The 22,539-nt window shown below is 33.3% G+C and overlaps 4 protein-coding genes across 8 annotated transcripts; 2 read left to right on the top strand and 2 right to left on the bottom strand.

Moving 5' to 3' along the window:
* Positions 1-1,407: 1,407 nt before the first annotated feature.
* LOC142547992 (uncharacterized) lies at positions 1,408-2,915 on the bottom strand. Its single transcript, XM_075656366.1, is given in 2 exon segments — positions 1,408-2,200; positions 2,202-2,915. Coding segments are annotated over 2 exon segments (717 nt in total). The 5' UTR covers positions 2,580-2,915; the 3' UTR covers positions 1,408-1,861.
* A 5,365-nt stretch (positions 2,916-8,280) lies between these two features.
* LOC142548631 (protein PIN-LIKES 6-like) lies at positions 8,281-13,486 on the top strand. Of its 4 annotated transcripts, none has more exons than XM_075657064.1 (11): positions 8,281-8,821; positions 9,026-9,330; positions 9,418-9,497; positions 9,580-9,704; positions 10,276-10,397; positions 10,704-10,913; positions 11,327-11,401; positions 11,939-12,039; positions 12,620-12,672; positions 12,845-13,033; positions 13,144-13,486. In XM_075657064.1, exons 1-11 carry the CDS (start codon positions 8,788-8,790, stop codon positions 13,263-13,265), a joined length of 1,416 nt encoding a protein of 471 aa, XP_075513179.1. In that variant the 5' UTR covers positions 8,281-8,787; the 3' UTR covers positions 13,266-13,486. The 4 variants fall into 4 exon arrangements, with proteins under 4 accessions (XP_075513179.1, XP_075513183.1, XP_075513182.1 ...); XM_075657068.1 differs by having other exon boundaries at positions 8,282-8,576; XM_075657067.1 differs by having other exon boundaries at positions 8,282-8,773.
* A 57-nt stretch (positions 13,487-13,543) lies between these two features.
* Positions 13,544-15,937, bottom strand: LOC142548630 (uncharacterized). The gene is made up of 2 exons (XM_075657063.1): positions 15,781-15,937; positions 13,544-15,436 (listed from the first exon to the last, which is right to left on the bottom strand). The coding sequence occupies exon 2, from the start codon at positions 15,431-15,433 to the stop codon at positions 13,745-13,747; it is 1,689 nt and encodes a 562-aa protein (XP_075513178.1). The 5' UTR covers positions 15,434-15,436; positions 15,781-15,937; the 3' UTR covers positions 13,544-13,744.
* A 2,825-nt stretch (positions 15,938-18,762) lies between these two features.
* LOC142548628 (KH domain-containing protein At2g38610-like) lies at positions 18,763-22,022 on the top strand. 2 transcript variants are annotated; one of them, XM_075657062.1, is made up of 7 exons: positions 18,763-19,373; positions 19,487-19,575; positions 19,837-19,988; positions 20,651-20,764; positions 20,893-21,009; positions 21,187-21,330; positions 21,648-22,022. In XM_075657062.1, the coding sequence occupies exons 1-7, from the start codon at positions 19,294-19,296 to the stop codon at positions 21,792-21,794; spliced, it is 843 nt and encodes a 280-aa protein (XP_075513177.1). In that variant the 5' UTR covers positions 18,763-19,293; the 3' UTR covers positions 21,795-22,022. The 2 variants fall into 2 exon arrangements, with proteins under 2 accessions (XP_075513177.1, XP_075513176.1); XM_075657061.1 differs by having other exon boundaries at positions 18,765-19,373; positions 19,484-19,575.
* Positions 22,023-22,539: the final 517 nt, after the last annotated feature.

The following is a 22,539-nucleotide window of genomic DNA, read 5'->3' as shown; positions in this document are numbered from 1 at the left end:
TCATAAATAAAGATTCGTAAAATCGTGTCACAAGAGACTTACTCAAATAATAAAATATAAAATCAATTTCATTTAGCCTGAAGGGGAATGTCTTCACTCTTTTTTTTTTATTTCAAAATTTAAATTTATATACTAATTACGTACAGATAGCTTTCATAATGTATTAATCAATCAATCAATCAAATAAAGACGACGAGTCGAGCTGTGAACTTTATTTAGGAGCATTCAATGCTCTTTATGGCTCTCAATTTAATACAATAATAACATTATTATTATCCAAATATAAAGAAAAAAGTTAATGATTATGATTTGACAACTTCCCAGAAATAGAAAAATCATTCTGTTTTTCTTTGTTTCTATTTATATTGTTTTTATTAGTAACTAAAACATATTTCTTGTTTCATTTCACCATCCTCTCATTATCTTTTATTTATTATTATCGGAGCTAATTGGTGTGTGTTATGTGAAAGCTATCTTTTTTACACTTCATTTTAATAACAATTAATATAAATTTATACCATTTTAGAGTTAAATGTAGTATTAAAAGTATGGATGTCAAGGTCGGGCCAGCTCACAACCCGTCACTACCCGTTATTAGGCTGTGTGGGAAGGGCCTTCAAATGATTAACCCAACCCAATATGTCTTGATCGAGGGTTAAATTGGCCGGCCCGTTTAATTTTTTACTTAAAAATAATTCCAATTTTTTAATTAGAAAAATTCTAAAATATTTGAAATTATAAAAATAAAAAAATAATTTTTATCATATTGTTTATAAAAAAAACAATATGATATTTTGTCGGGCTGATAGGTTTGTGTTTCAGGCTCAACCCATTTAATCCGTCTCAAAAGCCCACCTCGTTTCTATGGTGGAAACTGACATACGCTAATAAATAAATAGTTTCTAAATAAAACTCAAGTACAAACTGACAAGTGACAAGCATCTCTGCCCCCTGTATGATGTTAAGGTAGATATCGAACGACACAATTTGTAGCATGAGTTTTATCGAATTTTATATAAAAATATTTTTTTTAATAATATTTTATAATTTTATCTGATTATAACATTTAATTTATTTGTATATTCATACAAGGTGCATAAATAAAAGTTCTTGAATATACAATAATCATATAATATGCTTTTCAACGTAAGATCGTAAAACTTATTATGAAGCGTACTGTATATTCTAAACTAGTTCGTTGTTATGTTTGTACACTGTTCATCGTTTGACCCAGAATAACGTGGATATATTCTACGTATTAGTTTTGATCTATCTACGGTGTATGAGTAAGTACATTGCACTTGGTTAATTTAAAACATATCAGATTTACATTGTTTCATGTGTAGCTTTGTTTAACAAACACATCTACTTCATTGTATCACATTTTGTTTCAAAAGCTCGAAGACACATATCCAAAACCTGACCTTCCATTCTCTTTCAATGGCGATTACTTAGTTACCATCAAGCCATGTGTCCTTTTGCCTACTTATTAAACTCTACAGAAACCAGAAAATTGCACCAGCCATACTTTTTAACATGCGAACGTAGGAAGAAGGGGAACACAACGCATCCTAAGTGCCTTGGGAAAATAGGAACATGATATCGAATGAAGATTAATCACATACAACTCTTCTCCTACCCAGAGAATTTTAACAGTTGTCTCACATTTAGTTGCCATTACAGGGGAGACTAACGGACTAAATAGTACAAATGGAATTGTCCAACAAAAAATGCTAACAAGATAACATGACATTAAGGCGACAAGAAGATGTCAAGGTACAAATACATGGATCTAAGTCAGTATGAGCTAGATTTCTATTGCACTCCGTGGAGTTTTCATAAATCCCTCAAAGAAAAGCAGCTAAAATTCCAGTTTTCTACGTAAGTTCTTGTCAATGTTTCTATACTTACTCCTGGACTTCTTTGGTGCTGCAGGACATGTTTCAGGGATTCCGGCAAGGCGTACTGCAAATTTAGGGGTGCAAAATCCATCTGAATCCAAAACCTGGGACGGGGATTTGGAAGCAAATCCATTGGTCCGCTCCGAAGTAATAACATCCAGTAGGTCGTTATACACAATATCGAACATCTGCTCTTCCTCAGAGATTTTATAATCGCGGGCTTCTTGATTCCTAATTACCGAATTTGTCGTGCTAGAGAAGCTGAGCCGCCTCACGATATTGTTTCGAGATTCTTCCATGCATTTTCTGACGGGAAGGAGCTAGCATTAACTTGTCAAGAACAGGAGAAAACTGATCAAAGATGCTCTCTTTAGGTGTCTGCGAGCCGTTGCCGATTAAATCGAAGCAACGCACATTGGGAGGGGAAGAAACCGACGTGACTTGGAATGGCATATCAAGGATTCGTTCCGCTCTCGTTCGGTCGGAACCGGGAGTTACAGTCCGCCCAGTAGATGTATGTCTCTGATCCAATGTCAAATTCGGAGATTCAGGGAACCTTCTAACGTTCTTTTCTTCCACTTTGGGAGAGTCCGCCTTCGGAAAAACGCAATTATGAATGAAATTAGAAGATACAGTACCTTCCATTTCCAATCCGTTCGCACATAACTCAGACCCCATGACTCCAAGAGGGAATGCCAGTATCAATCAACAGTCTCGGAAAGGTACAATATCTGTCTGAATATCCCCGCAATCCAATGAAAAACAACAAATCTTCTACGCCAAAAAAACAAAAATCAGAATTGGGTCAAAATTTAACTGAATTCGCACGAATCCGAGCTCAAAATCTCTGACGTATAACAGAGCATCAAAACAATTAAATCGAGGGTTCAATTGTAGCACAACAAGATTTATAAAGCCAATAAAAGGAATTAAATTGCAGTGTTTCCAAGATGAATCTTGCCCTAAAATGGGACGAAATTAATTTTCAGTATTATCCAGGGACCAAAAAAACCATACAATTTCTTCGTAATTATAATTATTCTAACCTAAAATTTATTGAAACGATTAAAAACTCACACATTATTTTTATTTTATTTTTTTGCTTTTTTAGATTAAATAAATTCAGCTTTGTGTAATTAATTCTTTTAGTGCCAACTTACCTATGAAATTCTATTCAATAGATATATAAAAATTTATCTGTGATTATTTTAAAAAAGGTTAATTAGTAAAAATAATGGAGTAAAAGGTGTCGTTGGCATAAAATGTTGAGATTTTGAGTATAAGATGAGCAACTTTATTAATATCAATATTTATTAAATATATTAAATTACTTAACAATCATATATTAATATTATATATGAAACTGTTGATACTCTATATCATTTATTATTATCATATTTTCAATATTTTATTTCAATTTTCATATGAGATGATAAATGTGTCATTAATATAAATATTTATTATACATATTTTGGTACTCAAAAATCATATCTATTAATACAAAATCAGAATTAGTTTGTGCTCACATATAATATATTATTACTATGTTTTTAATGTTTTGTATCGATTTTTATCTGAAATAAGACATGTGAACTCAGATAGTGCAAACATATTTTGTCGTGGATCAGGTAGTAAAAATATATAATTTTTTTGACAGAGACCGAATTCAAATATAAGTTTGAGTGTAGTGATTTAAAACAAATTTACCATTTTTTTTCTTTTTAATTGTGTTTTATCAAATGCATAGCGGTTATTTATTTTTGGGCTTATTTTTTTTAAAATCGCGAGAAAATCTTAATTTTTTTTCCTTGTGTCATCTACGTGCGTTGCATGTACGTACAAATTACTAAATAAATAATTTTGATTTATTATTAATTTGGTGTAATTTAGTAATACAAATAAAAAGTTCTAACTTATTAATTTAATTTATCTAAAATTGAATAAAGCATAATGAATTTTTAAATATCGGTTGTAATATAATTTTATTCTTTAAATCATTTATTTTCTATTATTATGAATTTTTTATGACGATAAAACTAGAAGTCCCTATATTTCGGTAAACACTAGATAAATTATTCGACTAATACAATAATATGTAAACTACGTTAATTAGATAAATCGTATTCGATACACCATATGTAACATTAGGGATGAATGTAGCTGAGGGCTTGTACTGGGCTGTAGCCCAGCCCTTTTTTTATACTTAATAAAAATTTCAGCCCACCCATAAGTTCATAGTCCATCCCACCAATTTTCTTAGCTCCACAATTACTGCTTAGGACATAAGAACATGTAATGACATGAAACTTGTAGAAAAGGACTGCCAATCGTTGCCTACACATGGGAAGATGCGGTGGCCATGAAAATGCTGATGCTAGACAAAAAGGTGAAAAAAAGCCAGGAGTTAGCTTTGCCCTATAATATAATGTTTTCATTTATTCAATTTGATTTTTGAACTATCAGTCAAATACATTCACAACCCTAACGTACATGTACACCTTATTGTCCTCTTTGTTTGTTGTTGAATCATTAATTGATTATTACTTGTTTATTTGTTTGATAATTATTTTATTACTTGTTTAGGATTATAACTTGAACTATTTCAAAATAGAACATTAATCTGCTATTAATAATTGGGATTTTTGTTTGTTTTTGGAACACGTTTAATTACGCCATTATATACTCCTCATTGATATGACAATCCCTCTCCTATCAGCTATGCGTTCTTAACTCCATTTTTCATAATATGTTGTATTGTCGATTAATAAATATTTATAAATGATTTTTTCAAAAACTTTCAGATTTTTGTTAGTTTAATTTTTATTATTGATGTCATATTTTAAATTTAAAATTTTAAAGAATCGATAATTGGATTATGTTTAGATAAGTAATTTAAAAAAGTTTTTAATGTTTCATTAGTGGAAAAATACTTAAATATTTGTTTGTAAAATTTTTTTATAAAAAAATTTATAAGCTGATTTGTATAGATTTTTCGTCATTTAATCGATCGATATTGCTTGAATATTTGTTTATGAGCCATTGATTCTTAAATTTTGATTGTTTGTTGTTGAGTCATTGATTGACTAGATTGATTCATCTTGTTTTGACATTATCTGTGTCTACCGCCAGTACTGAGCGAGCTTTTTCAGCAATGAAATATGTGAAGACGGCACTTCGCAATAAAATGGAGGATGATTTTCTTGCCGATTATTTGACACTCTATATTGAATGAGATTTAGCTAAACATATAGTTGTAAATTCTATTATAAATGAATTTTATGTATCAAAATCTCATATGACATAACTTCGTTTAACAATATAATGTAATTTTTTTAATAATATGTAACTTATTATATTGAGTTCAAACCCCCAAACTCATATTCCTGGATTCCGTCCCTGTGTAACGTACTCACTCGATTAATAAATTATTATTTATGAGGAATCTAGCCTATCTGTATTAATCAAAACGTTCCAGTGAATTTAATTTAAATTCATGAAGTGTGGTGCATACAAACCGATGTGACAACAACTTGAATGGTTTTCAATCACATAAATAGGTATCCGCCAAACTTTTCAATAATTGTTTTATATTTACATCGGTGTGATCTAAAATATTTCAACCTTTATTTAATGTGATCAGATTTTAGTATTTGGATCTCTAAGATATAGTGTAAATTTTCATGAAATTCTGAGAAACTTATATCATCCAATGATGTTATATATATGCATATTTAGTATTATTATAAAATATTTTAGTTATTAACACTTTTATTATATTTATTAAATATTAATATATTTTTAATAGTAATTTATGATTTTTATTATTTGTTACATGGTGGCTGTTAATCGAGTTTCAGAAGATCATAGTGTTCTGTATTTACAATCAACACATCTGATTAACAGATTCTTTAAAAAATATTGATAATATTGTATGAGTTAATATTATTTGAGCTTATAGATAATATACACAATCGTGAGTTTGCGTATTTAAATCATATGAGGTTATATAGTGTTCTAAAATATGACTTTCCTGTATATGATAATTATCTTATTACTACTATTGTTGAACGGTGGCGCCGTGAGATGCATCAATTTAATTTTAGAAATGGTGAAGCTCCAATCACTTTGCAAGATGTTTATGTTATTTGGAATTTAAATATTGATGGGAAACATGTGATTATAGTAGATTATTCAAATAAAGTTACTGAATGGTGACATATGTGTCTAGAGTTGTTGGGATATGAACATCTATCATCACATTTTGAAGACAATTACTTGTTTATTATCTTTTTACATGCTCGTTGTGAATCCACCAGTATTGATAATGAAAGATCATATGTTGATGTTGTTAAATATAGTCCATGTGTGGCATTGGTGATAATCAGAAGAATAATGTTTCTAGATTACCAAGGAGAAGAAGTCGGGCTTTTGTTTTTGCAATTACTCCGTGGTATCGATCGAGTGAACCCCTATAGTTGAGGTAGTGCAATTTTAACTTTTTTATATCGCGAGTTATGCTATAAACTTGTATAGGAACGTCTAATATAGTCGGGTCTTTAAAATCCGACATGTATACATAATATATTTTATTATTTTATACATCTTTTAGTTTATTTATAATAATTGACAGATATAGACATATAGCAAGATCAAATTTGTTAACCCTGACATACATGGTATATCTTTTGTAGTGCATGTTCGTAACCTCGAAACATTTCCAGTTGCTCTCTATGGTCATTAATATTTGAAATTGATGTCATAATATAAAATATTTTAAATATTCGAATATATAATCATATTTTTCCATGTATTAGGTGAAAATCTGTATTTAGTTCCACTCATATATCGACACACATGCTAATAATTATAAGGGATTGTTTTGATCATATGAACAATATTGAGTTTTTTTTAATTATTAATTGACCTTTATTTAATTTTTATCATTTTTAATATTGTGTAACTTTTTTTTGGCAGTTTGAATAGATCATGTACAAAAAAATGATATGAATGTAGAAATTATTATTGATTCATGCGATAATAATATCTGACGAGTTTTTGCCTCTTGATCTGCTTTGAGATTTTAGAGATGCATAATATCAATCACATGATGTGACAATTCAAAATGAGACCGTCTATTCCAACTTACGATGACTTATGCAATATCACAAAGATAAGTCATCGCAATACATAATGTAATGAATATGATAAAAATGCAATTCGTATGTGGAAACAAAGTCTAGGTACGTTGTGTAAGGTGAACGACATGGAAGATCAAGAGAAACCGATGATGATTATGTGCAGTGGTATGAACGAATTACTGTATATACAATTTGAATCATCTCTAACAAACTAGTAGATCGTAATACTCGAATCGATATCACATGTGAGTTACTATATTCTATCGAGATGTTTCCAATAATAATATCCCTGGCTAAATATAAAATAACACAAACTGCATGTATCCAAACATTACATATTAATTAAAAAAATCGAAGAAACTTAAGAGGAAAAAGACGGTACGAACAAGTAGTATATATATGCTATGTGATGATAATGGCTTATTTAAAAAAGCTCCTCATCTCATCTAGGAGATCTATCAAAATGGCTAGATCGTCAGGTTGGATTGCTCCAGTCATGTCAAATAGACGGGTTGGATCTATAATTTCTTGACTCGTCCAAATAACGGGCAGGTCGACCACATCATACCGTCACAATTCCGCGTAATATAACTAAAAATTGAAGAGTTATGGTTGACAATTTTTGGCCTCATCCAAATGATGGCCACCCCAGGTCACAAAATGGGTGGGTTGCTCTGAATTGCAGATTGACTCTCGTAGAATAAAATAACAGTAGGTCTATCAAGGGACGATTAAATGAGTCAACTATATCTATATTTACAATAAAAAATTAAAAAATTTCATGGGTGATCCAAATAAAATATATATCATAAAAATTTGATCTATGAAACTGTGTCACATGAGTTTTTCTGAATAAAATAATAAACCGGATGAGTTTTCAATCAAGTATTTTATCAGTTTATTTCTCACGAGTTCTGGAGAATGACAAAAATTTGTGTGAGACGGTCTCACATGTCGTATTTTGTAAGATGGATCTCTTTTTTGGGTCAGCCATGGAAAAATATTACTTTTTATGCTAAGAGTATTGCTTTTTATTGTGAATATCGGTAGAATTGACCGGTCTAACAGATAAAGATTCGTGATACCGTCTCACAATAGAAATTTTCTGGAGAATTATTTGACAAAAATGGGATTACTGATTTATTTCTCTTATTTTTTTCGAGCAAGACAAAATGGAACCATTATCAGTAATTAATTAATAGAGTGAAAGAAACACGCAGGTCCATATATAAAAAACACAAGAGTCGGCATCAAAAGGGGTCAGGCACTATTCTATTCCATGGAAACTCACATAATCAATCGATTATCGATTAAATATTCGTAACGTCGAAGCAAAAGCAACGCCTGGCATCACGAGGAAGGTCCCCACGCCACAAGAACCACAGCATATGGTGGGTATCGGTGGATCCCACTCTCGAGAAACTTCGGTAGAACAAGTGGGGATGGTTGATTTCGAAACCGGATGATTCTGTTCTGGAATCGAAAGACTTTGACTATAAAAAGGAATCGTTAAGTAACATCGTCATTGTGACTATTGGTTTGTACCGAACCCTATATATTATATACATCTGTCAAGTCTATCGTTCTTACATTATTCGGTTCCCACAAGGAATAGTGTTCGTTGTTGGCGTTATTATTGTCAGAAAAGGAACAGGTGCATTTTGTTGCGTGGCTGCTGCAATAGGAATATCAGGGCCTGCCACTGCCAGCCTGCTGTGTAGTTCAACTGTTGGGGTATTTTCAGCTGTATGTCCTCCTCGCTGTTCCTTATTCATCGTCGACGTTATGATTTGCCTCCGTTTTTTTATTGGTTTATCGGGTCCTTTTTTTCCCTGCCCTTTTTTATTCGTTCTGTCTTAAAGACGGGATTTTTATTATATGTATATGTATTAAGAAAAAATATTCTTTCCATCCACGATTTCTCTTTATGATGTTTTCCCTGCTTTCCAATAACTTTGTTTTTCTTTTGAATTTTTGTGGACACAGAAAGTTACGTTAAACAGACATATCCAGCGGGGACTTCTCAACCGCAAGTCTCAAGAATAACTATTTCTTGCTACAATTTGAAGCTTAAAAAATATTTTGAAGGAGAGGAGATGATGAATAGAATGCAAAGGTTTCTGGTTCAGGTCCTAACTGAACCACCCAGGGGCGGAACGTCGTTGCTTGGAAGCATCAAGATTGCTGTTCTGCCCATAGCAAAAGTTTTTACCATGTGTTTCCTTGGATTTCTTATGGCCTCGAAGTTTGTAAACATCTTACCTTCTAATGGAAGGAAACTTTTAAATGGGGTAAGTGGACAACATAGATTTTTCTCCAGATTTGAATCTTATGTCTGTCTTCTCATCAGTTGTTATTGTTTGTATGACTTGACGCAGCTCGTCTTCTCACTTCTGCTCCCATGTTTGATATTCTCTCAACTAGGACAAGCAATCACTTTTCAAAAAATGATTGAATGGTAAGGATTTTGTATCAGTTATTCACTCTTCTTAAATAGCAATGACCGATTTAAGTGCTCAATCCATGTTCTTGTCTTGCAGGTGGTTTATTCCTGTTAATGTTGTTATAGCCACTATAACAGGCTCTATCATAGGGCTTCTTGTTGCCTGCATTGCTCGTCCTCCTTATCCATTCTTCAAGTTTACCATAATACAAATTGGAATCGGTAAATATTCAAGTGTTAATTTCATTCCTGTAGCAGTATGAGGTTCGTTAGAAGTTTTAGGAATGTGACTTTGTTGCTTCGTTGTTGATGGAGATTTCGGCTGGGTGATTTTTATCACAAGCAATAGCTTATTCTTGAGATATTGCAAAAAGCAGGGACAAACATGACACCAATTTATCACCATAATATAATTATGAATGTTTTAAAGTGAAGATAATTTAATTTTCCTTCCTTTGTTCAAATTCTACGGTCATCTATGGTTTAATATTATCATTTCCAAAATTTTAGGGTGAGAAGAACAAGATGCGTGTTTATTGATTCATAAAGGTTGCTACTATAATTGTTTGTTGCGAGTTATCACCATGATTCAGGGATAGGACACTAGCATGATAATTGATGCTTAAAAATTAACACATTCTAATCTGTATGATTACATGTTGTCAAGCCGAGTGGCATGTCTTAAAATGAGCACTTCTTGTCACATTTTGAAGTTTGGGTTGAAAATAGGTTTAAAATTATTGCATTAGGACATGAATCTAAAAGTTGAATATTGGAATTTCTCTGCTCTCAGGAAATATTGGAAATGTGCCTCTTGTTTTGATTGCTGCATTGTGTCAAGATAAGTCAAATCCTTTCGGGGACAGTAGTAAATGTTCTCAAGATGGAAATGCTTACATCTCATTCGGTCAATGGGTAAGTCGTTGCTTTATTTAGTCCCATGATTACTGCAGCTCAGATTCAGCGAATACACCAGTTTTAAATGAAGAAAACCACATCCAACCTTTTGCAGCTTTTGGAGCTACACAGACCCTTGAGGCCTTTCACATGTTTCCTCTTCTGTGTAGTTGTTGCTTTTTGGAAATATATCCAAGATAGACATCATGATGCTTAGCATCAAAACTGAAAAAGCACACACCACTCAAACATAAGCCAATATGGCTTTAAGCCTTTTCAACAACTTTACGCGCACATGGTAACTATGCAATTTTTTTGCCACAGGTTGGTGCAATTGTTGTATATACATATGTTTTTAATATGCTAGCACCGCCACCCGGTGGTACATTTGACGTTGAAGATGGAAAACTTCCTGTTAAGAATCCTACAAGGATAAGCTCTAACTCTGCTGCTAAAGATAGTTCTTCTCAGAATGTTCCCCTACTTATGGAGGAGACTATTTCAAATGATTCTAGCTATACTAAGAAAGATAAGGTGAGAACTGAAGAACTTATGTTAGTTTCATTTTCTTATCCAAGATCTAATGCAGATATAATTTCGCCTCTATCTAACTGTAGAACACAAAGGTTTCCCATCATTTTTAGTGTTAAAGCTGTATGAATATTTGCGTATGTCTGGTATTTTTTAGTCACAAAGTAAGAAAAGCCACCATTTAGTGCTTATGCTAGTTATTAATCGTCTTGTAATTTCGACATCTCAAAAAACTATAAAGAGTGATGTCCACAATAAGCCTTAGATTTAGTTATTTTGAAAATGTCCTGTTGACCTCGATGCTCCCCCTATAATGCAAAAGTGAGACATGCGATGAAGTTTATTTAGATGGTTGGATTTGTCGGTATAAGTTTTGCCATTAATTTTATTTTGCCTTCTGCTGTCTTGCCATGCAGGTTAAACATTTTCTAAAAATTATATATGAAAAATTGAAGCTCAATCAAATCTTTCAACCACCAATTATTGCTTCTGTAAGATCAGTTTCTCTTATCTTTTATTAGCTTTCTTATTACTCTATGGCTTGGTGCAGCTAATGTCGTTCATAGTATTTATTTTTTATGGTTCGCAACATTTGACTGGGAAGTTAGTTATCATTGTCAATCATTAATACCAGTTCAAAATTGATTATTTGCATTAGTAAAAATTAGTCATGTTCTTCAGCAGCACTTTCTAGATGTTGAATTATAAGTTTCCTTTTTCCTTGTTGCAATGTTCTTACTTTCTATTTTTAGCCTACACCCACTAAGAAGTTTAATTTCAAAATAAGTTTCCAAAATGGATCCAGAATAGAATTTCACAATAGATTTTCTCCAACTTGATTTTATGTGCAGACATGTTGATTTGCAATTAGGCATGTTCATCAGGATATTGACAATAAACAGAGTGAGGATAGAAGTAATTCACTGTTCCTCATTTTGAATATTTTGGTAGAAAATCTGGCTATCCCATTGATTTGGTCGACTGCGTTTCCATGAAATTTTGTATTTAACAAATTGCTTTCCTCGTAGGTTGTTGCCATATTTATAGGATGTGTCCCTGTTTTGAAGAAATTAATCTTTACTTCGGATGCTCCTTTCTATTTTTTCACTGACAGCTGTATGATTCTTGGGTATGCTTTTCTTTCCCCAGGGTGAATCTATCTAGTTATTTATTTACCTTTTGACCATATTACTTTGATTATTTTACATTGGTGAACTAATTGTCTCATAACTGGAGGATTACTTTAGCTTTGTTTCTGGGATCATTAACTTATTGAAGAATGGACATGATATGCACTAAAACAGAAAACCTCTGGTTCTGACGTGCTTACTTGTCTGTCCTATACCCCAAAAAGAGGATAGATAACATGCTTAACTGATGGACTTGTTGGCTTGAAATATTTATTTATTTTTTTAAAAAAAATTAATCCCATCAACCAAGGAAAAAATATGATTTTTCCTCTAAATAGGTTTTAGTTCAAGCTCCGGTGAACTCCGGGTGGTATTGAAAAATTCTATTCCATGTGAAATTATGGATGGATTTTTGTATAGGTTAATTGATCATTACATATTCGTGATACTTAGTGTTTGACTTGTTCATTGTCCGTGGTTATATACCCATACCACAAAAATTGACCTGGTGGGCCTGGCTTTGCCCATTATATAAACTCTGCAAATGCTATGATTATTTTTAATATATTTGATTATCAGGGAGGCGATGATTCCATGCATACTGCTGGCCTTAGGAGGCAATCTAGTGGATGGTATGTATGTTGTCTAAATTGGCACTTAGAAGTACTGTACACGATGATTTAGAAGTACTGTACACGATGATTTAGTCGAGTTATCGTAGCAAAATTCCTTCAATAACCTATAGTAGTTCATTCGTGGTGCCTGATCAAGTCAAGTGATTCCGGGATATGATTTGCCTTTCAGGACCAGGTAGCTCAAAACTTGGTTTGCGAACTACCATTGCTATTGTGTTTGGGAGACTGGTCTTGGTTCCTCCAACTGGACTTGGCATTGTCATGCTAGCTGACAAGCTCGGTTTTCTTCCCCCGAATGATAAAATGTTCAGATTTGTCCTCCTCCTCCAGCACACAATGCCCTCGTCTGTGCTTGCAGGTAAACATAGTATGAAGACAACATGACATTTTCTATATTTAACTCGATTGAACTTTGACTTGCAATCAACCGGTAATTTAAGAATGATGTTTCCATCCCCCCATTCACAGGTGCTGTTGCCAATCTGAGAGGATGTGGGCGGGAGGCAGCTGGTGTATTATTCTGGGTTCATATATTTGCTATTTTCTCAATGGCTGGATGGATTATTCTTTATCTCCACTTGCTCTTTTAAAATGTAACACAATAAGATGGCATTCGCGGTAGTTGTTTTGACGAATCGACCTGGACTAGTATCATAGAGCGGTAGCAGATGCTACAAAGCTCCTGGGAAGGCTCATAATTCACATTGTTAGAGCAAAGGCCTTTCCGTGTAAAGATTTTGGTTGTTTACTCTTATTTAATTATTTATTTTACGAAAATAAATAAATGAAATTCAACCCCTTTACACTTCTTGCATATAAAGCCCATAATCTTCCACACTTTAAACGCCTTGTAGCCAATGACAAGGAAACAACAAACGGCGGACTAAGCGTGCCCCCGAGATACATGCATACACAAATTAATAATTGTGTTCGATTGAAATGACAACTAACGTGCCCCGACAATACGAGGCTCGATTTCGGAATTTCCAAAGAAAAACATAAAAAAGGGTTACACTACTTTGGATGAAATATATATGTCAGTGGCACAACTCGACCGTTACATAACAAGTTATACGAACGACCACCATCTCCTTTGGCCGTTCTCTTTGCGGCAGGGAATGTGGCCACCTGAGCATACTCCATCCACCGAAGGCTTGCCTAACCATAACATGAGAGAAATGCCGATCATACTGACAATAGGAGCAACTGCAGCCGCAAAGAACCATCTATTTCTTGGAATCTTCCAACCACAGTTCTCTGTATCGGAATTTGCATTAAGCGGTTCCACTTGAGCACCTTCGCCATGATGAAATTGAGAAAGTTCATCTGCCACAGCATTATCCACGTCATTTGACGAACCATCATCATTCAGATGCATACTAAGTATCTCAACTTCATTTCCCCTGTTCCTTTTCCTTTCTTCATAATCAATGTCATCAGTTGGAAGCTCATATCTGCAGAGAGGACATGTATTTCGTGTGCTTAACCATGGCAAGATGCAAGAGGGGTGATAGAGGTGAAGACAAGGAAGTTGGTTTAAAACAGTGCCCACACTTGGACATTCCTTGCAGATTGCGCATGACAAATTATCCAGGTTTTCATACTGTCCATCAATCCTAATTTCGGGCAAGCTATTTACAAAAGACACGGCAGCAGGAGGCACTCCCATCATAGAAATATCAGTTTCAGCAAGATGTTCCAGAGAATATTCAAATTCTCTCACATCCATGTAATCTCCAAAAACTCCAGCATAGTTTTGTGTCTCCAACTCGTCAAAATTTGATAACAATTCAGTATAACCGGAACGAGTCCTATTCCTAGCTCCAAGTGAAATTGTACCATCAACACGAGGGGACCGTGATTGTCTGGACCAAGCCATGTACAAATTGTTCCTGTTGAATCCTAATGGACCATGATGATGGTCTCCAGTTCTCAATGATTCAACCATGTTTTCCTCGACATTAGCTTCCTCCCATTCACTACCATTGTCATCTTCTTCTTCATCTTCTACCCCCTGATCTTCCGAACTCCATTGGTAGACACCAGCATTCATTGGATCAATATCAGTATCACTATCTAGGCCACCTCCTCCATCAGCATATCCAAAATTTCCTATCTCCAAAAAACTCTGCCCGTCTGCTGACACATCAGAATCTCCACCGTAGGCACTAGAAGATAAGGTATCACCCTCACCATGGAAAACCCTATATCTCATGAGGCTGGCATTTGATTCACTCTCCCCATATATAGAATCAAAACCATCACTTTCAGTGTCAGAAAACACTCTCCTCCATCTTCTGGACCCACTCGGAGTAGTATGCGAACTAGCACGCTGAACTAACCTTCGAGTTCCATAATAATTGACAGATTGATTATCATGCTCCACCGCTACCGAGTGGGTTTGTCTTTCCATAGCATTCAATTCGGAAAATTGTTGCGAAAACAAAGTTTCAATTGACTCAGAACTCCCATAATTTCTCCTTCTTGTCACAGGCATTCTCCTTCTATAAACATCAGGTGAATTGGTTTCAATGTCCTCCAAAAAGAATCTGCAATCTCCGCAGACACCCGGCAGGGCTTCTATGCCGCTCGATTCATTGCCAGACGATAAGATTCTTTGGCATACAGCACATGTGGTCGAAAGAAGATTCAGCGACGTGTTGTTCACAGCCAAAGTAAAACGATTGTCCTCCGGTGCTGATACTTGAGAAGATTCCTCCAAAACACTTGCACCCGCAGTTAAACTGAAACTACTCATTTACTAACAAAAACAAGTACTTTAAATAATCAGAAGAGGGATCATATTCCTTTGCGCAATAAAGTCACGTGAATATTGTCACCAAATGCTACCCAAGAAATGATCAAAAACAGTAGAAAAGGGGAAGAGATTCCACAAATCCAGATAAAAAGTCCACAGTATGAGACTTCACCCCCCCCAAAAATGAATTATGTGTGTGTGTCTATATATATATATATATGGCTGTGTGTGTGTGTGAAAAGAAGGAGATTCACAATGACAGGACGCAGATACGGTCCAAGTAAGAAAATGCAACGACAGAAAGAACAATACAGAGAATAAATAGAGATAGATAGCGTGTAGCTGACCTGATTACTGCAGGAGGAGACTGAAATTAGGGCTCGAGGCAATCCTAAATTAGGAAATCCGACGGATCGTTAATCGATCGAAGACAAGGTAGCTGAAGGAAGAAAAAAGCTGCTAGCCCAAGACTCACGATCATTTTCATGCTTCTTGTTTACTGGAAAGGTACAACTCATATGTTTTCTATTATATTTACTCAAACATTAAACCGAATTAAGTCAATTTTTAATAAATAATTGGATGTGACTAATTTTGTTATTTTTAATCATGTCAAAAACTTACGTGCGACGATCTCACTGATCGTATTTTGCGAGACAAATCTCTTATTTGGATTATTCATGAAAAATTATTACTTTTTATGCTAAGAGTATTACTTTTATTATGAATATTAGTTGAGTTAGCTCGTCTCACAGGTAAAGATTCATGAGACCATCTCACAAGACTTACTCTTTAATCAATAATTAAAAAATTAACTAACCACTAAATAAATAAATTAACTTTTAGACACATGCTATTTATTTTTCTCTCTGTCGCTTCACGTCACCTCTCTTCTTATCTTCTATCCTCTCATATATTTCTATCACTCTCTCAAATTTTCGAAGTGTATCTCTATATATATTTTCATTTTTCCTTTTCAAAATTTTCATTTTTTGGCTGATTGTTCATTTAATAATTTTTTATTTTAATATCACATGAAATTTTGAATTCTAGAATTGATTTTGTGATTTTTAATTTAAGATTTATACAAATTAATGTAATATTCAATAATAATAAAAGATGATCCAAAAAAATATTGCTTAATTCTTAATAATTGAATAGTCTCGTATCAACCATGATTTTTTAAATTTATTTTAGCATTTTCAATTAATATGTAAACTATGATATTTTTATACAAAATTATATTCACACAATACTAAATAATATTATTTTCACATGTACATTATCAATTTAAAAACAAGGTTACATGTTAATCAATTGATGTATTTTAAAAAATTTACCAACATACATACAAACCCACATATATAAACACATGTAAGGATTAGATGATTTAACTTTTAAATAAATAAATTTATTTATTAATATAAATACTGCAAATAATTTCAAACTGAATATGTTATACATGTCAATTAATTGTTAATTCAAAGAAATTAATAAAAAATAATATGTTATAATTAAGTACAAAATTTATAAAATTCTATAAAAAAAGTCCACAAAAGTTTATAAAAATCTTGCAAAAAAATCCACATAAATCCACATAAATCTGTGAGATTATGTAAAAGTCAATAAACATCTATCAAATCCATAAAAGTTTATCATTTGAAAAAGTATTAAAAATCATCAAAACTCTGAATCGAATACACCTCACTAAATAAATAAAGATTGAAAAATCAGGCTTTCATGAACCTGGATTGCTAAAATAAAAAAGAAAAATAGAAAATTTGTTTTATTTTGGTTATTTTTTTGTGGAAAATTTATTAAACCGAATAAGCAGCTTTTTAAACAAAATTCAATTGCATATCAGATTTTTTTAAATAAAATTTATAGTGTTAAAACACACACCTCGTGTAAGTTTTGTAGCCTTTTGTATCAGGACAAAAACTTGTGTGACACGGTTTTACGGGTCGTATTTGTAAGACGGATATCTTATTTGGATCATCCATGAAAAGGTATTACTTTTTATGCTAAGAGTATTACTTTTTATTGTGAATATCAGTAGGGTTGACCCGTCTCATAGATAAAGATCCGTGAGACCGTCTCACAAGAGACCTACTCGATCAAATGATCTCATTCCATTATGAAATAGATTTTAATATTTCACTTTTGATATTGGATAATTAGTATTGATATTATTTTTTCAAAATCGTATTTTCAGTTCAAGTGGGTGATATTCACAAATTAGATAATTAAAATCATAAACTTTAAATTCATCCCTTACGTGTTTTTATAATATTTCATGTTAATATATATGAACTTCAAGTTAACTTAATAATGATCACATCTGAAATTCATTATATTTTATATTATTAATATGTAAATAAGTAAACGTAAATTTAATATTTGATCTATTGTTTTGTATTAAACAATAAAAATAATCGAAATCAATATATTTGAAATTCATCTCCCTCGATACATTCCGAACTTTGATTCCTTTCGCCTTCCTCGAAATAGTTGATGAAATAAATAAGTCCATATCCATAACCAATGGATTCCAACATCATATATTCAAGCTGTTTATATCAGTAGCAATAAGAGCTATGTGTATATATATATATCAGTACCAAAAACTAAACAAATGTAATTTGTAGCATGTTTCTCACCACCGCAAGATTCCATTTGATCAAATGAAAATTAGTAAATATCACGAATTCACGCCATAAATGAACCTCTAAATGGGCTGTTTCAAAGCAATCCCAATTATAAAATATTCTTTAAAATTTCATCTTAAATAATCCAAGAAATTCTTAAAATATAAAAAATAATTCTCAAAATGTTCTAGTTTTCGTGACAAAAACAATATAAAAATTCATATGAGATTATTTCAGGAAATAATTTGTGTGGCAGATTTTTCATAAAAAAAATTATTTTCATTTGAACATAAATCGATTTAAATAAAAACTTACGTGAGACGGTCTCACGCGTCGTATTTTGTGAGACAGATCTCTTATTTGGGTCATCCATAAAAAATATTATTTTTTTATGCTACGAACATTCTTTTTATTGTGAATATTGATAGGTTGATCGTCTCACAGATAAAAATTCGTGTGACTCACAAAAGATCTATTCATCGATTTAATCCATATGAAAATAAATCGTATGAGCACGAATCTGTCATAAACCCAAGATTACTGTGTGCATTTTCATCTTATTAACTTTTTCTCACGACACTGAAAATTCAAGATCTTTTTATATAATCGAACATTTTTTTATCGTAATCGAGAAGAAAGATATCAAAATTATATCCATTTTTTTTTATCATTTAGTGTAAAAATCCAACTAAAACAGTAGGAAATGAGTCGCAGAAGTACTTTAATGGAGGAGACAGAAAACCAAGCAACTTTATTTAGGAAGAAGTGCAAATCTGTGCATTCTGTGTATTGGTAAATATGTGATCGAAGTTTCACAGGGTAATCGAAGTTTTACAGGGTAATCTTTACTTTCCGATTAATGTTACTGTCAATTTTCTACAATTTTTAAGCAACTCCGTGATTGAAGTCGAGTCGAGTAAAGCCCGAGGCAGATTGAGCTAAAAAATGGCTATTTTGCTGTTCTTTTCCCCCTCTCTGATATCTTAACAGCTCTTTTCTACCCTAATTTTCTATTTTCTTTTTGTTAATTACAATATTATTATATTTTTGATACGCATAAACATTATATTTGGGGGTAGGGTTGTGTATTCCGTGTCTTTGTATCTCTCTCCTCCTCTTCTCGTCTCCTCTTCTTGTCATTGCCCTCTTTGAATCTTCTCGAGTTGTGGGTGTTGACACAGAACAGCTGATATTTTGATTTGCAAGCTCAACATGGCGGGTCATTACAAGCCCAGCTTCTCGCCATCCAGAACCGTGTCTCCGCAGATTAGAAGCATCCCAGATGCGGACAGGTCTGATTTCATATTTGTGTTGTATTCTTTTTATAGTTTACTTGAAAGATTTTGATGATTCTGATTGATATGGGTTCTCCCTTTTGTGTTTGTTTCGAAACACATTTTAGCAGTCGGTATTTATCAGAGCTACTGGCGGAGCATCAAAATATAGGTCCTTTCGCACAAGTTCTTCCCATCTGTAGCAGACTCCTGAATCAAGGTTATATTTCGGGAATTAATTGGATCTTCTTCTCCTTTTTGTCTGGATATTTTATGCCTTTTTTCAGACAGCCGCTCTATGCTTTTATATGTGCTTGTTGGCTCTAGATATATGAGTGGTGGTGCTGTTTATATCAGGTCTTGGAAATCTTTCGTTCAGAATCTAAATGTAAATGAATATTTTGTGTAAAAATACACCTCTTCTAATATCTTTGCTGCTGTTTGATAATCATTTGAATGTTAATTTCTTTTATTTGTCCAGAGATCTTGCGGGTTACTGGGATGATGCCCAATCACGGCTTCGGAGAATTTGAGAGGCTAAGACATAGAAGTCCCAGCCCTATGGCTTCTTCAAACCTTTTATCAAATGCCGGTGGTACAGGGTTAGCTGGCTGGAACGGACTAACTCAAGAGGTAATTGGTTTCTTTTGTAATATATGTGCACTCAAATGCTTACACACAGCTAGTGTTGCACTTACAGGCTAAAAGTAAACATGGCTGCAATATTTTTTTTTCCTTTTCTTTTTGAATTTGGATATCTCTTAATATCTGTTATTATCTGGAGGAGTGCTTTTATTGCATTATTACCAAAATGCCATACCTTGCAAATTGGGTAAGTCCTTCCAAATTTTGGTGCAAGGGTTATGTTAGTGTCTCACCTTGGCCTTTCTGTTCACAAGGCAACAATGGAAATCGTTAAAACGTAACAATTCCTTCAGTCAATATGGTTGGTATACTGCAAATCTTTGAATCATGTAAACCATCTGTTTAATCAATGCGGCTTCAGGAAAGTTCTTTATGAAAGTAAAATCTAAAGGACTGGGTTCATGGATCTCATTGTTTATGACACAATTTTTCTGTGGCAATTACAATTTACGATCGGATTTAAATTTCTATCGAATTAAAGATTAAATAAGAGTAGTTCTGTAAAAGATACAGCATTAACTTTTCATGATTTTCATTATTATTTCTCGGCTTATTGAATTTGGAAGTGAATACGCTGTGAGCATACCTTCGTTTTGCCTTGGGTACCTAATTACTACATACATCCATTTGACTTCTCCATTGTATTACAGAGGTACGGCCCCGCTGGCATGACAATGAGCTGGCATGGAGCTCCAGCAAGTCCTAGTGCATACACCGTCAAAAGAATCATGCGCCTAGAAATTCCTGTTGATACCTATCCTAACGTAAGATTTTGATTGAGCTGGTTTCCCTGACTCTCAATAATACATTTTTTGTGCATTCACACTCTAGGGTCAGCATGCATCCTTCCTCACTAGAGTATCTTCTTAATGCCTATCTTATGGCCTCATAGTTCAATTTTGTGGGGCGACTTTTAGGCCCTAGAGGAAATTCATTGAAACGAGTGGAAGCCAGTACAGGATGTCGAGTATATATTAGAGGAAAGGGTTCAATAAAGGATCCTGAAAAGGTAAGATATTGTCCCTCCCCCTCCTCGTGATAGAGTTTTGTAGCATTTTTTTTGGAGAATCAAAATTATACGACGTACTTTTATTGTAGAAATGTACATTTACTGCTAATTGGCATGATTTGAGATTTTAATGGATGTTAAATTTAACTTCATTCTGCCGGTGTTTGTCTTCTGAAGGAAGAGAAGCTACGGGGCCGACCAGGTTATGAGCACCTGAATGAACCGCTCCATGTCCTAATTGAGGCTGATTTACCCGCAAATGTTGTTGATATTAGACTACAGCAAGCAAAAGAGATAATCGAGGAACTGCTGAAGCCAGTGGTGCGTATATTTCTATGAAAGAAACGTATTCACCTGCACTGTGTAATTAATTCTCTGTTTTCTGAAACTTCAAATTGCTGAAAAGCAAGTCCCAAGTCTGAATAGCTGGACCCTTTAATTCTATTCACTAGTAAATGCTAAAGATTCCTCCCTGGATCTTCTAACGACAGTGAATTCTGTAATCTCGTCTTAGTTAGACCATGAGTGCCATTGATACTGGCCTCTCTGTAGTTAGAACATGCCAAAACATTCTTGCTTTCGGTTGCTACTGGTCATCTTTGCACATTCTTATTATTGTTTTGTTTGTTTTCTTGAAGGATGAATCACAGGATTTTGTCAAGAGTCAGCAACTCCATGAGTTAGCCATGATAAATTCCAACATAAGAGAGGAGAGCCTGGGACCAAGTGGCAGTGTTTCACCTTTCAATACCATCAGTATGAAACGTGCAAAAATGGGATGTTAAGATGTCGGATGCATTAGCTGTTTGTCAGAATTTTTCTACTCGTGTGTGTTTTTACAATATTATTTAAACACATGTTAGCATTCCCCGCTAAAAAGATCTTCACAGTAGATAAATTTTTTTCTAGGATTCTCTTCAATTTTTTGACACAATACAGGAAAGAATGGAAATGGGTTCTCGAGTGGATTTAATTGGTTTTGTATTATGATTTCGTCAGTTCGTTTTTGGTTATTTCCTTTTTGTTCAGTGAAATCTTTTGGATTTTATTATATTAGCAACTCCAGTATGATATGTTATGTTTGTTTCAAGGGTAAACATTATAGTTTTATTTATTAATCTGTCTATTTTTGGCTAAAATGTTGAGGTATTTGGAATCATGCAAGATGAGACGGTGCTAAAACTTGGACAATATTAAACTTGCGATATAAGAAAGTATGTTTGTGTTTCATGTTATGAAAGAAAATCATGATTAGAGTACATAATAATGTCCGGAAACACAAAACTTGGGAAAATCCACAGATTCAGTTTTTTTTTTTTTTTTTTTGTTTTTTTTAGGCATCCACCAAACCCTACAAGTTACTTAAGGTTTTGAGTTAAATCTTTAATTGTACGCATCTTTAAATTTATAAATCAGAATTATTATATACATAAAAATTTAAGAAACCAACTTTGAGAGTCATGTGTACATAAATTCACCGAGCATTTAAAATAAAATATATAAAAATGTTCTTTTCGTCTAAATCTTACT

Source organism: Primulina tabacum, chromosome 6, assembly GCF_025594145.1.
Source record: "Primulina tabacum isolate GXHZ01 chromosome 6, ASM2559414v2, whole genome shotgun sequence".
Taxonomy (NCBI): domain Eukaryota; kingdom Viridiplantae; phylum Streptophyta; class Magnoliopsida; order Lamiales; family Gesneriaceae; genus Primulina; species Primulina tabacum.
Note: the sequence above shows the minus strand (reverse complement) of the source record. Positions and strands in the feature narration are given on the sequence as shown.

What these genes read in the sequence shown, in the direction of transcription:
- LOC142548630 (XM_075657063.1), bottom strand. Translation starts at nt 15,433, where the DNA reads ATGAGTAGTTTCAGTTTAACTGCGGGTGCAAGTGTTTTGGAGGAATCT.
- LOC142548631 (XM_075657064.1), top strand. Translation starts at nt 8,788, where the DNA reads ATGTCCTCCTCGCTGTTCCTTATTCATCGTCGAC. An exon ending in GCTATACTAAGAAAGATAAG is followed by an intron (nt 10,914 to 11,326) that starts GTGAGAACTGAA and finishes CTTGCCATGCAG; the next exon opens with GTTAAACATTTTCTAAAAAT. An exon ending in GCCCTCGTCTGTGCTTGCAG is followed by an intron (nt 13,034 to 13,143) that starts GTAAACATAGTA and finishes CCCCATTCACAG; the next exon opens with GTGCTGTTGCCAATCTGAGA.
- LOC142548628 (XM_075657061.1), top strand. Translation starts at nt 19,294, where the DNA reads ATGGCGGGTCATTACAAGCCCAGCTTCTCGCCATCCAGAACCGTGTCT. An exon ending in AGCATCCCAGATGCGGACAG is followed by an intron (nt 19,374 to 19,483) that starts GTCTGATTTCAT and finishes AACACATTTTAG; the next exon opens with CAGTCGGTATTTATCAGAGC. An exon ending in AGGAACTGCTGAAGCCAGTG is followed by an intron (nt 21,331 to 21,647) that starts GTGCGTATATTT and finishes GTTTTCTTGAAG; the next exon opens with GATGAATCACAGGATTTTGT.